Below are 16,839 nucleotides of genomic sequence, written 5' to 3'. Positions count from 1 at the left end.
TAGCGGGGCTAAAAGAAGGATGATGTATGTTGGATTTTTTGGCATAGCTGGAGTGGCAGGCTTTAAAGTTCCTTCTCCACTTTAACTCCAAGTAAAAACAGTAAATAGAGTATTTACATGAATTAAAGGCTTTTGCAGCTGGAAAAAGTTGTAAGTGAATTCAAAGTTGCAGAAAAGCCACTGCTGGGTAAAATCCTATCTTAAAGCAACTGGTACGAGTAGAAACTTTGTGGGCTTCCTGCTGCTGCGAGTCATTCTGAGAGGACAGAGGCTCCAGACTCAGAACAAAGAGTAGCATGTTGTTTGTTCCTTTCAGTTTCCGCTTGTTGATGACCCATGCAGCTCACATCTACCCCCCCTACCAAAGTTCAGCTTGGCCACACATTCCAAAGTTCAGCCGGGCCTTTATGGTTTTATGATTCACAGGCCTTGGCTGCCCGGACACTGAGCAGAGTGAGTGAAACGGATTCAGGAGGTAAATCAGCATGCAAATCGGCCTCATTCAACAGCTGAGGGTGTCAGGCGGGAGAGCTGGAGGAATGTAAATGTTTCATGCATGTAAATATATTTTTTGCATTATTGCAACACCAATATCAAATTGCAACAACTTACAGCCTTCTAATTAACTGTAATGCAAATCCCTAACGTGGTTTAATTGCAAGTAAAACAGATGTGGAGTCGTGCACAAATTAAGGTCGACCGACATTTCAGACATTGCCGTTGGAGATATGATCCCCGTCCTACAACACTAATCTAAAACCTTACAATGGTTTAATGCAGTGATCCTCATGCCCCAGATAACCAGACTGAGTTGCTAAAAACACACATCCTCTCCTCAGCAGGCCTGTGGGGGGTTGTCACAGACCCTGATCCATGTTCCCCCATTAAAATTAATTTAAAAATCCAGGTAAATCACTACTCCCGATTGATTTTGTGTGTCATTTATGGCGAAGTGCAGGAAATGATGTGAAAAATGGACCTGACCTTTTAATCATTTAGGCATAAAAAGGCTGGCGATTAAACGACTGGAAACGAATAAAAAAGCAGCCAATGTCCAAATACCTCCAGAAAGCTTGGAGAACTGTTAATGAAGACCACCTTCAAAGCTTACATCCCCAGAGGAGAGCTTTGTTCTTTTACTCGTAGAACCAGCGACTGGTGCAGAACAGAGATGCTGCCTCTGAAAAGTAAGAACTACCAGTGTAACTTCCTTTTACATCCTCAAAACATAACTGTTTCCTGCACTTCAGTAACGCTTCTAAGAATCGAGACGTGTGTTTGTGACTTAATTCAGCGACAACTGATTCAGATGAGCTCCATTTCTGCACAGAAAGGACGCTTCTCCTGTGACCAGGCTTATCTGTGGGGTCATTCAACTGCTGCTCACTTGAATTTTTTCAGTTTTGCTGAGGAAACCCTTGCTCAGGCTTCGGTCACACAGTCACCACATTTAAACAGCAATGCTGCTTTGGGGGTTGTTGCTAGGCGACGCAAGACCACGGCATCTTATTTTTAGGAGGTTTAAAATGCATCTCTGCGTTGAACAAATCGAACTGTTAAGCTCCGGGTTTTTTTCCGACCATCAGTAGCTCTGTGCGAGGTTTCTGAACAGAGAACTGCTGTGGTGTGCAGATAACAGAGCGAAGATATAAATGACCCACAACCTCAAGAAAAGCTGTTGAGAAACTTCTTTGCACAGAAATTGTCTCATCCTGCAACAGGCTCAGCGAGAAACACTGAAACTCGTCACACGCTGCAGCGCCGGGCTGTCGGAACCCCACAGCAGTGGTGTAAAAACCCAAACTCTGAGCTCATACAGACAACAACCGAGCTGCTGTAAGGCCTCTGCAGAATCGTGCATGTCGCCGTGCTTTTACTACAGAGCAGTTAGTCAGAGGAGGGGCCAACAGTAGCTGTGGAATCCCCTGCAGGCTCGCTTTGATTGGATCAGATGGAATAGTTGAGGCAGAGGACTTCCCTGACCCACATGGAGATCAGCGACCCGTTGTGATTCAGCCATAACTGTGACATGTAGTCGCAGTTTCAGACCTTATGATGCAGAAAGGACCATAAGCTGCAGCTTTGTATATAAAGCTTTAAGAGTTTATCCAGCAAACAACGGCTGGACTTCTCTTCCCCTTCATGTATTTTTCTCCTTTGTTCCTATGCTGTTATTTAAAGTAAAACGTCAACCTTGCATTAAAGTTCTGGATGTATATATTGCAACAGCTGCATTATTTGGTTTTATGTACCATACACAAATTAGCTGCTTAATTATAGCACTTTATTTCTATTTTTAGCACAACCACAGATATTAAAAACAGCAAAAAGACAACTTTGATTGTATTAATAAAACAGCAGGCATTCTCTGCTCTGTTCCTTGATTCAGTCTCCAGTGAAGCTTACAAACAGTCATTCCCCATTTTCCCAGCCAGCCATCTGGTCCATTAACACAGGGGTGACACACAAAGTGATCCGTCAGTCTCTGAGGCCTGCCTCAGAGGACTCACCCGACAGTTTGCTTGTGTGGTGGCTTTATTTGAAGGCAGGAGAGGAGCTGGAAACCACGAAACCTCAGAGCCTTCCTTCCTCTTTCTTCCACAACTCCCAGGAGGCCGTGACAATCAATCCAGTCCCACTCGTTTTCATTGCTGTTAACAGAAACCTAAAGATTTGTTCAGTTGTTCTGATGAATCAGTTCTCCACCCTGGACGCTGAATGAAGCAGCTGTTGTTGCATATAAAAGGTGCAGATTACTCCTACTAAGGGAATGTCAGAGAAATCTGCAGGTGGAGACATAGCATGTTAATCACTGCCAAGGAGATTTAATTGTCCAGTCATATTAAAGCTCCCCATTTGTCTGCCTAAGCAAACCTACATTAAAAAGCTGCGTAATCCATTTAAAAACCAAAACCCTGTTTGGTTGCTTTTGCCTTGGACTCTGCTCCTCTTATCCATAACAATAATGTTCGCAACAGAAATGATGAAGCTGATAAAATGTATGTAAATGTTAAGGAGCTCCAGCTGCAGCCCAATCCCAGTTCAGGGAGTTTTATAGCATTTAGTAGGATTTCTGGAAGAGCTTGAGGGTCAAAATAAAAAAAGTTAAACATTTAAGCCCCTCCATCTCTTCGTGCCAAAACTCAAACCAGATAATTCCTGAAAATAACAAAAACAACCTGAACAAGAGAGGCCAGTTCCCATTTCTTTTGTCTGAGGCCGTTGCAGGAACCACATCGAATGAATCGAGGCATTTCACTGAGGAGGAATTATCTGATGAGCTTTAAGGGCAGAGGAACCTGAAGGCCAGGCAAGACCAGTAAATATTTAATGCTGCTCCTCTGAGGCTTGAAACCAACACGAGCTCCACCGACGCCCAGTGGAGAGCATTCTGCTTCAGGTGCACAAACAAAGACCAGTTCTTTAAAACTACAATCCTGCTGAAGGATGTATAAACCGCCTGGGATTATCTGCGCGGATAAGACGTCATACATGTTTCATAGAAAGCAACAGTTCACGTGTGTGCATGTCTTCACCTCTTTGCCCGGTGGCTTGTTTGCAACCTGTTAAATGATTCAGGAGGAGAAATCAGAGACAGTGGAGGAACCAAACACACTGGAGCCTGAATCAGGATCCATATCCTCCCTCATCACCAGAACAGACCCAGGGATTCACTGTGACACCATAACACACTGATCTGCTTCCTGGTCGGGTCAGGTGATCCTCCTGCCGGGTTCGGCTAATTTCAGCTCAGACTACAAACATCAGAACGCGTGTATTTATTCTTCTCCCAGCTTACAAGCCACCCTTTAACATTAAGGTTAAATTATTGGTTTTCCGGAGCGGTGGAATGGGAATCGTATTCTGATTTTGTTCTGGTGATGCTAACCGTGAAGAACAAGAGTTGCATCAAACTCTCTTGAGAAAACAACAAAGTTTGCATGTCTGGGCCAAGACATGATATTGAGTTTTCCATCTGTCCTGCATGTCTCCAAGTTGCCCTGCGATGGACTGGACCTGTCTAGGACCTGACCAGGGTGTGCCCCGTGTCCTGCCCAATGACTGCTGGAGATAAGCGCCAGTCCCCTTTTATTTCCAGTCGGCTGATGGCGCTCAGACAAAACGTCCTCCTTTTTCCCAGGATTAGAGGTAAGAAGAACAAATATCTGACAATAACCAGTTGTTGGTATAATTCTGGTGTAATATCACAGCTCAGAGGTTTGGTCAACTAAACCTCCGATCCAGACAAACATCCCCTCCAGATGTCAGCTCTGTGTCTGCTCCACATGCAGAAAGAGGCTTTACAGTCTGTCACAGGGATTCATCTCACCAACACCCACCCTGAATGGAGAAGAACCTGTCTAGGTGTGGCCGCACATGCAGACAACTATTAAGCTCCGAGCTGCAGAACACGAACATTATTCCAGGAACAAGGTTGTGCTGTTTTAGGCTTTAGCTGCAAACAAAAACAAAAAATATATAAAAGAAGCTCTTCTGATTTCAGCCTCTGAGGTTTGATTGACTTTGATTAAACCCACAAATAAGGAGAAATTTCATTATCATCTAGAACAATGAACTTCCACATCCCACCCCAGAGATCTGCCTATTTGGTTGAAGCATGGTTGAAGTTTCAACAACTGGATGTTTGGCAGGTGATGAGTGATGAAGCAAACCACTGGCAGAGCGAGAGATGCAACAGCAGCAGGAGAAAAAGAAGAAACTTGTTCCTTTACAACCAACCAACTTGCAATTCCCATCCAAGTTCAGCTAATCTGAAACAATGCATCAAATCGGATCAGAGTTTCCGTACACACCCGTTTCTAAGGACACACAGAACAGGCAGGTCCAGTTTGTCGCCACTCATTCACCTACCGTTACACATCCAGATACATTGTGGCGCTTTGTGTCGTTACTGTCGAGATAATTGCTGCTTAAGACTGAAAAATGACAGATCATTACAACTAAACGTCATCATTACAACTAATCGTCATCATTACAACTAAACGTCATCATTACAACTAAACGTCATCATTACAACTAAACGTCATCATTACAACTAAACGTCATCATTACAACTAAACGTCATCATTACAACTAAACGTCATCATTACAACTAATCGTCATCATTACAACTAAACGTCATCATTACAACTAAACGTCATCATTACAACTAAACGTCATCATTACAACTAAACGTCATCATTACAACTAAACGTCATCATTACAACTAAACGTCATCATTACAACTCGTCATCATTACAACTAAACGTCATCATTACAACTAAACGTCATCATTACAACTAAACGTCATCATTACAACTCGTCATCATTACAACTAAACGTCATCATTACAACTAAACGTCATCATTACAACTAAACGTCATCATTACAACTAAACGTCCTCATTACAACTAAACGTCATCATTACAACTAAACGTCATCATTACAACTAAACGTCATCATTACAACTAAACGTCATCATTACAACTAAACGTCATCATTACAACTAAACGTCATCATTACAACTCGTCATCATTACAACTAAACGTCATCATTACAACTAAACGTCATCATTACAACTAAACGTCATCATTACAACTAAACGTCATCATTACAACTAAACGTCATCATTACAACTAAACGTCATCATTACAACTAAACGTCCTCATTACAACTAAACGTCATCATTACAACTAAACGTCATCATTACAACTAAACGTCATCATTACAACTAAACGTCATCATTACAACTAAACGTCATCATTACAACTAAACGTCCTCATTACAACTAAACGTCATCATTACAACTAAACGTCATCATTACAACTCGTCATCATTACAACTAAACGTCATCATTACAACTAAACGTCATCATTACAACTAAACGTCATCATTACAACTAAACGTCATCATTACAACTAAACGTCCTCATTACAACTAAACGTCATCATTACAACTAAACGTCATCATTACAACTCGTCATCATTACAACTAAACGTCATCATTACAACTCGTCATCATTACAACTAAACGTCATCATTACAACTAAACGTCATCATTACAACTAAACGTCATCATTACAACTAAACGTCATCATTACAACTAAACGTCCTCATTACAACTAAACGTCATCATTACAACTCGTCATCATTACAACTAAACGTCATCATTACAACTAAACGTCCTCATTACAACTCGTCATCATTACAACTAAACGTCATCATTACAACTAAACGTCATCATTACAACTAAACGTCATCATTACAACTAAACGTCCTCATTACAACTCGTCATCATTACAACTAAACGTCATCATTACAACTCGTCATCATTACAACTAAACGTCATCATTACAACTAAACGTCCTCATTACAACTCGTCATCATTACAACTAAACGTCATCATTACAACTAAACGTCATCATTACAACTAAACGTCATCATTACAACTAAACGTCCTCATTACAACTCGTCATCATTACAACTAAACGTCATCATTACAACTAAACGTCATCATTACAACTAAACGTCATCATTACAACTAAACGTCATCATTACAACTAAACGTCATCATTACAACTAAACGTCATCATTACAACTCGTATCTAAATGGAGTCTGACTGGCTGGACTGGACATTAACCCTAAAGTATCATCGTTATTTTTCTTCTCACTAGAACTTTTACCAACCTTGCTGAGGTACCAGAAAGCCTCTGTTCATTTGTCTGTGTAGAAACGTTAAACGTTTTCAGAGTTTCTGTACATCCTGCCTTGCCTTCTAAAATCTGCAGAATATTAACTTTTAACTCTTTGTTGACCACGATTGGCCAAAACCAAAAGAACACTGTACCAATAGTTAAGCATGGAGGTGGCAGCATCATGCTGTGGGACTGGCATTTCAGCCATATTGGATTTTGTTATGCATTTCCATTTTTAAACTTCGTATGAGCTAGGGAATACAAAGAAGAGTTTGCAAACAACTGTTTTCCCATAATCCTTTTTACTCTCTTAATCCAGTTTATCCAGATCTGAAGAATGCATACAGTTAATCTGATACTAAAGACACTGCAAAGGAAAAATCTCATTTTTCATTCCAACGTCACCTGATTGCTGACAATGCAACTGGTAAACTGATCTCCATCTGCTTCACCTATCCTGTGAACCTTAGATAGGACCAGCTCATATCACAGCATCTTGTTGGCCTCCTGAAGACAACCAAATGGAGTAAGAGAACAGCACAAATCTAATTCCCAGCTGCAGAAACGATCAGGTCGGTCCATTTTCCCTCTGCCTGCCACATGGCCGATGAGTTCTGATGCAGAAAGCGGTTTTCATCGGTACAGTTTACTTCACAGAGCATGTACAACCCTGCCAGTATCAGTCGTTAGTTGGTGTCAATAGAAGCTTTTTTTAAACATAGTGTGATCGCACTGAACCAGCAGACCTCGTGTTAAAACCAGAATCTGTCTCACACTCAGTCGAAGTCTGCAGTTGAAAATAACATAAAAATATAATGCATTTTGTCACTGATCAGTTTTTTCACACCAACATGTCCCTTTTTACTTCCTTGTTGTTGAACGAGCCACTCAGCGAGTCCGATATGCATTTAAACTACAGCTACTTTGACAGTATTTCACTACACGCTCACCTGCACGCAGACGCTTCTCATTTCTGGCAAAGTGAAGTTTAAACCAACATTTTAAGGATTTAAATATAAATTAGTCGAGTTAAAATAGAGGAAATATTTATTTATTGTAGAAGTTAACACAATGCTGGAGTGTTGTTGTTTTGCATGTTTTTCCATGTTGAAGTGACACTTCCCCTCAGCTTCTCACCTGTTGATTTAAACAGTGAGGTTTTTGGACATTTAGTTCTGCAATTCTGTGCTAAAACACAATCACACCGACGGTGCATGAAAACATCCTCTCACATTAAGCGGCACCTTAAAACCGCCCTCACAGGGTGCTGAACAAAGTGTTAATGGTGTGGGCACATCTATGTATAACCTCTGATGCGAGAAACAATCCCTCTAACCTGAAGACAAACCGAGAGCTTTTCTTATCAATTTTTCAACAAAGCTGAACTCTGCTGCTCTCGCTCAGGTGCAGGGCGACAGCAAAGCTCTGAAGAGCTGCTTCCAAAAATAAAGAGCCACGCTGAGCTCTGTGGCTGAGAATAGAGAGGCTGCAGCCTCACAGATATAAACGCTATCTGCTTTCTGCAGCCATGGAGACGGACGAGAGATGCTGGGCCAAGCAGAGATCCCTAAAGATGAGGTGCACGATGCACCACTCTGTTTAAAATATTTGGGCCAAATCACAGTCACCCAGCAGCAGAAATAATGGTTCCTGTGAAACATCAGGACAGACATGTTAGCGTTGCAGATGATGCAGTACTAACAGCAGAATGATGATTTATTTACCGCTGAAACTGGAGCACAATCTCTCCATGTAAATCCTGCATCAGAAGCATATTCATTATTATACACGAGCTGCTCCGTTCAGTTCTCTGCATTTACAAAAAACACATCAAAGCTGCACACCTGGTTTCACCTCCAACTGAATCAAGCCTCCCTCTACGTCTCTACTTGTTTCCCAGACTCCTGCCACACTCAAACAAACACCACAGCTCCAAGCTCATCTCCAGGATCAGCATTCACAAAGAGCAGCAGGGAGCTGTCAGCTGCATCAACCAGAGAGGATCTAGAACGTGCAAAACATACTTTACACCGAGACCTCCTCACATCTGAGTAGCTGGCTGCGTTCAAGGAATACAAACCCTGGCAGAAAATATGGGCTCACGGCTCTGGGAGGATTTCTAAGCTAAAGCCATCAGCAGGCTTGCTGGCTGTGGACCCGCAGGAAATTCTTTGTCAGAAGGAAATGTCGCTCGCTAATCCTGAGTGAACAATCAGATCGGCAGCTGATGATCTGTGAACTGAACTCTGAATTCTGCAGCTTTTATGGCATCGAGACCATTCTGAATGCTGCTGTTTGTTTACAGGAAAGCTGCAGAACCTCTCTGCTGAGCTGACCGGGTCGTGGGGACGTTTGCTGCTACGTTATGGGCTGCAAACTGAAGGGAACTTCATTATTCCAAAGTGCAACCAACTAATATTTGGCTGCATTTTGCCACAGCAACCACATCTGCAATCCTGCAGAACACAACCATCTCCTGCTGTCATGCAAAGACAGGCCACCCCGCCCCCCTGTTTTCAGCCTGAAGGCCCCTCCTGCTGGCCTTATAGCCCACCAAAGGAATGTTTCCTCTGAGCCAAGCCAGGGGCAGAACAGAAAAAGACAAAAGAGGGGGGAGAGGGGTGACATTCCTCTCTCCTTCTGCTCGACTGACTGACTGGGGCGTTGTTTAGGCGAACAGGCCGGTTCTGGAGTCAGCTGAGACGGAGGGCTTTCCCACAGCTGACCTGGAATCAGCTGGGAATGACATCGCCATCATCTGAGTGTAGATGTTTCTTCACAGAGGGAAGGAAGAGCCTTCCAACAAGGGTCGTTTTTGTATCCAGGTAGCGGTTTGAGAAGAACAACCACCAGTCAGTCTACGTTTGAAGACTTTTTGGAAACACCAACCAGAGCAGGAAAATTACAACCTTCACTGGAATCTTAGTAGGGTTCTGCAGATTTAAAAACTAGCTGAAAACTAAGACGTTAGTGGTAGCAGGGATTATTTTTAATAATGTTGCATTTTCCTACTAGTAAATGGTAAATGGACTGAATTTATATAGTGCTTTTCCAGTCATACAGACCACTCAAAGCGCTTTACACTAGAGCCACATTCACCCAATCGCACTCACCAACACTCACACATTCATACACCGATACACAGATCGGTAGGCAACTTGAGGTTAAGTGCCTTGCCCAGGGGCATATCGACATATGGCAGGAGGAAGCTGGAATCGAACCCACAACCTTCTGATTGCAAGACGACTACTCTTCCTACTAAGGTAGGAAGTAAGTAAAGACTCTTTTAGAACCACATTGGCCATTTTTTTTAATAACCTGCAAAACATGCACAAGAACTTCTTGCCCTGAAATTTCAGTTCAAAATTTCTCAGTTTGTGGAAATTTTAATGCCCCAGATTTCTCTTTTGGACTTTATTGTTTTTGCTTCACTGTTGCTGAATACTGTGACAATAACATTTACCCCACATTGAGTTTTCTTTATCCATGATTACAGTTTTCACAGTATTTTCTGAGAGGTTCAGTATCTCAGCTGCTAAAAACTGCAATTCTGGCAACACAGGCAGAGACGATCCAACGGGTCAAATGTTTTAATGCCCATCAGAACGTGAATGCACAACAAATGCTGCATCCAAGCAGTCTTTGCGACTGAAATATTGGTGGAAGATTGATATTTCAATCTTACTGTAAATCGATATATTATGAAGATTTACTTCAAAAATAGAGAACTTGTAAAGAACAAGCAGTAACATCTGACCGTGATTACTGTGAATACATCTGAATAAATCCATCAAAGAGTCAGTTAAAGAGTAACATTTTTGGAGCTTATTTGCAATTTTTGAATATGTGCAAAACGTGCACACAAAATCAGCTAAAAGTTTGTTTCCTCGCTACTGACAACCACACAACGCTCCAAGATTTCATCCCATCAAGCAGGAAAAACCTGCGAATTTCTCCTCTTTCTGCCACGCCCTGACACTAGCCCGCTATGCCATGTTGCATCAATGCCCTCATTAACCTGTCTGCTCACTATTCGCACACTTTCAGCTCCCAGTCAGGGAAGGAAGGTAAAGTCACTGGGCCGCATGCGAGCCGGTGCAGTGGCCGGCACGCAGAGGAATCATTGGGTCATCTTGTCCTCAAAAAGTGTCGCTCGCAGCTCGTCCTGAGCCAAATTGGGCCGCAGGGAAAGCATGTGAAAGTGGGCGGCAAAAGAACAAACAATCATTGTGTCCCGCTGCCCACCTCAAACAATGCATCAAAAATGACTGTGGAGCAAAGCAGGGAGGAGGGGAGGAAGCAAGCTGGTTTACTACACTGACAGTTTGGTGTTATTTCCAGTGCTCCCACTTACAGCTGTTGCGATTTATACTTTGATACTTTTAAATCTGCAAATTACTGTGAAACTCCATAATGCATGAAGTGCCGCCCATAAGATCTGTGGTGTCCTGCAGAACCTGCGGAGGTTATCCAATCATTTGAATCTGGTGAACAGAAGCAGGAACGCATCCAAAGCCTGCAGGACTACAGACCCCGAAGAACAGGGTTGGGGCCACTGACTGAAACTGATTATTCTACTGTTTAAATTTGCATGTACAAATAGGAACAATTTAAATACAATTCAAACTGTACCAGGAAGATTTAACGCTTTACCCCAAACTCAACGGAGCAGTGTAATAAATACAGACCGCTCACACGTTACTGAGACATTTTGCACTTACTGGTTGTGATTTAGTCACTTCAAACACCTCAGATCAACCAACCTGCTATAAGCAGAGTTTATTAGTTATGATCTTTTCTGATGCTAGATTCTCTCCTTGTTTCAGAATTAACATTTTTCTAATTATTTACATATTTTTGTAACAAACTGGGCCTGTAAGTCTTCAGAGACACCAACTCCTCTTAGAATTGTGCACCTTCCTGCGTTCTTTGTTAGCTCATCTGCCCACAAGCACCTTCCCGCTCTGTCTTCTCGCCTCCCGGCATGGGAATCGCTCAGAGCCCAACTGTCACTGAGAATCAGGATTGGCGTGTTAATACACTGAAAACCCAGTGGTGGCGTCACACCGTAGTTTCACAAGTTTCGCCTTGTGGCAGCTCTCAAGAGCAGCAATGGAAGGAAAAAAAGGCTTAATGACACGTTTGTCAGAAGGGGAGCTTCGCCTGTAATAAACTGCAATTAACTGGCTGCTGGGAAACCTTGCTCTGTAAAACCTTAAAGTTGACAACAGTTTGACCTTTTTAAGACTCGATGTCAGAAACAAAAACGTTTCCACACTCATCATATTCCCGCAGGAGACTTTTCCTCCTCTTCCCATTATTAGGAGCCCTAAACCTTTAGAGGACTTTGTTCTCATGTCCCCTGCTCTCTTCAACTGCTGCCAGGAAGCTGAGGACTCCAAGCACCTCCTCTGCACAACTTTAAACTGCAGGCCACACTCTGTCAATCATTTGCAAAGTAAGATTTTCCTTTTGGAAGAATATTTGCGCCTGTGCAACCTCTGCAGGAACAGCACCCACACAGCTCAACACAGGACAGTAGCGTGTGAAGATGCCTGGCATGCTGTCATACCACCAAAAGCCATGCTAGCCACGCTGCCTATTTAAACAATGCATCTTCAAATATATCGGGACAACTCGTTTCTGAACATTAAGAGTGTAAAAAAAAATATGACAAAAGAGAGTTTTAATAAATTTGAGGTATGAGAACAAGGCAAGGCATGACATGAGAATGCAGAACCAGACGTTAAGGTATGTCTTTTGTCTTTGGAGCTGCAGGAGGAGGGTTATTTCACACCTTGTTTTAAGAATGTGGGCTGCATTAAATCAGCCGAGTTCAAAATCAATCACATAAAACAGCTCAAACCTGGAGAGGATTAAAATACACTAATAAAAGATTAATTAAGACCGTTTCTGATCTGTGAAACTTTTATTCTGTTTGCAACGAACAAAAACAAGGGTGGTTTACTCTAGTCAATTCAAGACTTCTCCAAGTGTTGTGGTTTTGGTCCTGAAGATGTTCTAAAGTGGTCCAGATATCCAACAGAAACTGTGATGAACAGAAACTATGGTTTGAAGACTCATTCATCAACAGAATAATCCAGTCAAGGTTTTATGAAGTCTGGCTGTTTAACACAATCAAAACGGGTCTAAAATCAAGAAACACGTTTAAAATACAACTTTGTTGAAGCGGCATCATTAGGGCAAATGTTTAACAGATCCAAATGTGATTTAAACAAATCTGCCATGAGTCAAGATAATCCAGTCAAGGTTTGACCAGTCCTTACATTCTGGATTTCAATATACACCCAATCTCAGGAAGTATAAAGCCAATAAAACAATTTCAAATCCATCTTTAAGTTTCATAAACAAATGTTTTATCATCTCTGTTAAAGATCTAAAACGGTTTTTACCAGTATTAGTCATTTAGATTGACAACTACAACTGATCTAATGTGGTGCAGATGTATTTAAAGTGGTGAGATGGTCCTTTACAGGTACTGAACCAGAAAGAAAGAGACTTCAGCCTCCGACCACCACCAGGTATCGTTCAGGTTCTCCAGAAACTCGCCTTTAACGGCCTCCGACAAACAGCCGAACCAGGCAGGAGCAGCAGGACCAGGCGCCCTCAACAGAAACCCCGCCTGAAGTGCTACCATCAGGCCGAAGAGCTCTGCACAATCTCAGCTTTGGTTTCTGCAGACGATCTACGTCCGTTTTCGCTCGGAGAATCAAAAAGAAGCGCAACAAAGATGGAAAGCGGTTTAAAAGAGTGAAAGCTGGTTTAACCTCAGAGAACCAGGCTTCACAGAGGCCCGTGTTCGGTCTCTGACCTCCACGTCCATTTTCTTTCAACTGGGCCCGGACTAGAGCTACCTTACCTTCCTCTGCTGTTTCTCCCAGGCCGGGTCCAGCAGAAGGTCCCGGTCCCAGTCGTTCTCCTGCTCCATGTATGTTTGTACCCCGCCGGCAGATTGGTTGTTGGCAGCGTGATAATCTACCATGTCAGCACAGCAAACCTCGGTGCGCCACGGACAAACTGTCACAGGTTCGGAAAACAAAAAACAAAACCGGTGAAAGGAAAAAAGGCCCAAATCAAAGAGGTGAGGAGGGATAAACGAGCCAGGAAACAGTCCGTGTTCGTCCAGCCGTGAGAGGCTCTTTAACGTAATCAGTGTCCGGTGTGTGCAGTCAGAAGATCCCGCTGCTGCTGCTGAGAAGAAAAGCTCTCAGCGAAACGGTGTGGCTGCTGGGAGGAGGAGGTGGAACCGGCCGCTCCTTCAGGTTCAATCCGCCGAACCAGGCTGGAGCGCTTCCGGTGAAGGCCTTCAAATTAAAGTGCACCAACCTGCACTGAAATAATTGAATGGGTCCCTTGAAAAAGAAACAGCGAGTCGTGTGGAAAAAGTCATTGTTTGGATCAATAAATTCATTGATAATATGATCTTTTTACTAAAACTATCTAAAACACACCACATCTAAATCCAGAGAAATGCCATATATTGTGGACATTAAATTACAAGCAGCCTAAATCAAACTACTGTTGCTAAGAACAATATTTTTCAAACATGACAATTCTGACAAGTTATTGTTAGCTGTAGCATTTTTACAGAGGACAAAAACAAAAAAGGTAAGCTAAAACACTTCACGATTCACTTGTTATTTTTCTTTTAAGCAAGCATTAGCACGACAACAAAAGTAGATTCTATATTAAGCTAATTACCAATAGAACACAGCAGGGCACAACAAGAAGTGTCTGCCAGTACAGTAGCACAACTAGCTGCCACATAATGCTAGCATCAGCCGTGTAGCACAACTAGCTGCCACATAATGCTAGCATCAGCCGTGTAGCACCACTAGCTGCCACATAATGCTAGCATCAGCCGTGTAGCACCACTAGCTGCCACATAATGCTAGCATCAGCCGTGTAGCACAACTAGCTGCCACATAATGCTAGCATCAGCCGTGTAACACCACTAGCTGCCACATAATGCTAGCATCAGCCGTGTAGCACCACTAGCTGCCACATAATGCTAGCATCAGCCGTGTAGCACCACTAGCTGCCACATAATGCTAGCATCAGCCGTGTAGCACAACTAGCTGCCACATAATGCTAGCATCAGCCGTGTAGCACAACTAGCTGCCACATAATGCTAGCATCAGCCGTGTAGCACCACTAGCTGCCACATAATGCTAGCATCAGCCGTGTAGCACCACTAGCTGCCACATAATGCTAGCATCAGCCGTGTAGCACCACTAGCTGCCACATAATGCTAGCATCAGCCGTGTAGCACAACTAGCTGCCACATAATGCTAGCATCAGCCATGTAGCACAACTAGCTGCTAAAGAAAGCTAGCATCAGCACAGTAGCACAACCAGCCCCTATAGAAAGATAGCAATAGCACTTTAGCAAAACTAACTAGCTAGCATTCACATAGTTGCACAACTAGCTGCTAAAAAGAGCTAGCATTAGAATTAGCGGGAAAATAAAGCTAACAGCACTGTAACATAACTAGCTGCAACGAAACATTTGCATTATAAACTGTAGCATATGTAACTAATGCTTAACAAGTATTAGTTACATACGCTAATACTAGAGTATATAACTTATACTTAGCTATTTATGCTACAGTCCTAGCACTGTAGCAGAAATAGCTGTTATAGACAGCTAGCATCAGCATTGTTGTAAAACTAGCTGCTACAGAATATTACCATTAGCAGCACTTTAGCATAATATTCAAACCAGCACAAGTTGCTGGAAAGGAGATCTGGCATTAGAACCAGTGCAACTAGTTACAACAGAAAGCTGGCAATAGCTAACTAACTGATTGTGCTCCGTTGTACAGCTATCTGGTAGGTTTGCTTCTTATCCACTTTACTCGTTTGTAGTTTTGCAGTCACATTTTCATGGAGTAAAAAAAATGTTGACCAGTTTTTTGGTATACTACTCATGGTCTTTTTGTACCTTTTTTTTAAACAATGAACCAAATAAAGTAATCATTATACTACTGTGAGGAAATAGAGTTATGTGACTCCAATAAATATCATCATTCACCATAGTCACTAATAATTATTTTGGTCAGATCAGGGTTTATAATATCTCCAAAGGTGCGAGTATCTCAATAAACCATCAAAATGCTTTAAAGATTAAAGCTTTTATTTTAAAGGAATATTCACATATGTTCCGTTTCTTATATCTGCTAACTTGACAGACACGTTGTCTCCAGTAGCTTTTTTAGACTTGAACGGCTCATGAATAAAAGTCTACTGTTTCAACGTGAGCTGCTCAAATAAGAAAAAAAGTACGAAATTTAAAAATGGTTAACTAACAAATAACAGAAATACAAAATATAAATCTGCATATTTAATGTAGATAAGTAGGCTTTGCATTAAAGGAAGATGATGAACGCCAGATTAGCACCATTTATGTCACATCACGTGGTGCATGAAAAGCAATAAACTGAAACTTGATATGTGAATTTCAAAATAAATATATATCATCATTCCTAATTCGTAGAAAACCTCGTGTTCATTATTAGTCTAGATGCTTTTGGGTTTAAAATTTCATGGTAATATTCAAATTTAAACTTTAAGCTGTCTAATGACATAAACAATTAGTGAAAGTCCATCCAGTTACAATTCAGTGAAATTGGTTATTGGAATGTACTCGAATATTATTAAAACTGAATATCCATAAATCATTTTACTGATTTACAAAAACCTATCTAAACATTTCTGCAACATAAACATTAGCCTTGGACGTGGACCCTACACAGGAGACTGAATGACAGAAGATTAACTCCACAGAAACGTCACTCAAAGTTGCTACGAACATACAAGCTAGTATTAGCTGTACAACTTCTTACTAATCAGTCAAAAAATCTTTATCGGCATTACAGCAATCAAATGCTTCTTATAATTGTTGAGCTTTTGGCATGTTTCTAGGCTTTTTTTTAATCGATTTATCCTGGTAGTGTGCTTTGTAGGCTTGCAAGACATATTCTTTGTCTTGAGGTGGCAAGAACATAAAAAAGTTATTCTATACTTAATAAGAACTCGAGTGCAGAGTTCCTGGGAAGTCCTCAGAGGTCCTCCCGAATGCAGCGTTTGTCAGTACAGTAACCACTTGACATTTCTGACCAAT

At 41.9% G+C, this 16,839-nt stretch overlaps 1 protein-coding gene and 1 long non-coding RNA gene across 5 annotated transcripts in view; one reads left to right on the top strand and one right to left on the bottom strand.

The window, feature by feature from the left end:
* LOC124883810 (alpha-actinin-4) overlaps positions 1-13,973 on the bottom strand; it is a 57,398-nt gene extending 43,425 nt beyond the window's left edge. For 3 of the 4 annotated variants that reach the window (XM_047391160.1, XM_047391163.1, XM_047391162.1), the window contains exon 1: positions 13,576-13,973. In XM_047391160.1, coding sequence (XP_047247116.1) covers positions 13,576-13,698 — 123 coding nt within the window. In that variant the 5' untranslated portion in view covers positions 13,699-13,973. The remainder of the gene's footprint in view (positions 1-13,575) is intronic. The other variant, XM_047391161.1, reaches the window with a different exon arrangement.
* LOC124883812 lies at positions 329-2,199 on the top strand. The gene is made up of 3 exons (XR_007042321.1): positions 329-907; positions 1,000-1,187; positions 1,331-2,199. It is a non-coding gene; the product is annotated as an uncharacterized LOC124883812 (long non-coding RNA).
* Positions 13,974-16,839: the final 2,866 nt, after the last annotated feature.

Source organism: Girardinichthys multiradiatus, chromosome 18 (genome assembly GCF_021462225.1).
Source record: "Girardinichthys multiradiatus isolate DD_20200921_A chromosome 18, DD_fGirMul_XY1, whole genome shotgun sequence".
NCBI lineage: Eukaryota > Metazoa > Chordata > Actinopteri > Cyprinodontiformes > Goodeidae > Girardinichthys > Girardinichthys multiradiatus.
Note: the sequence above shows the minus strand (reverse complement) of the source record. Positions and strands in the feature narration are given on the sequence as shown.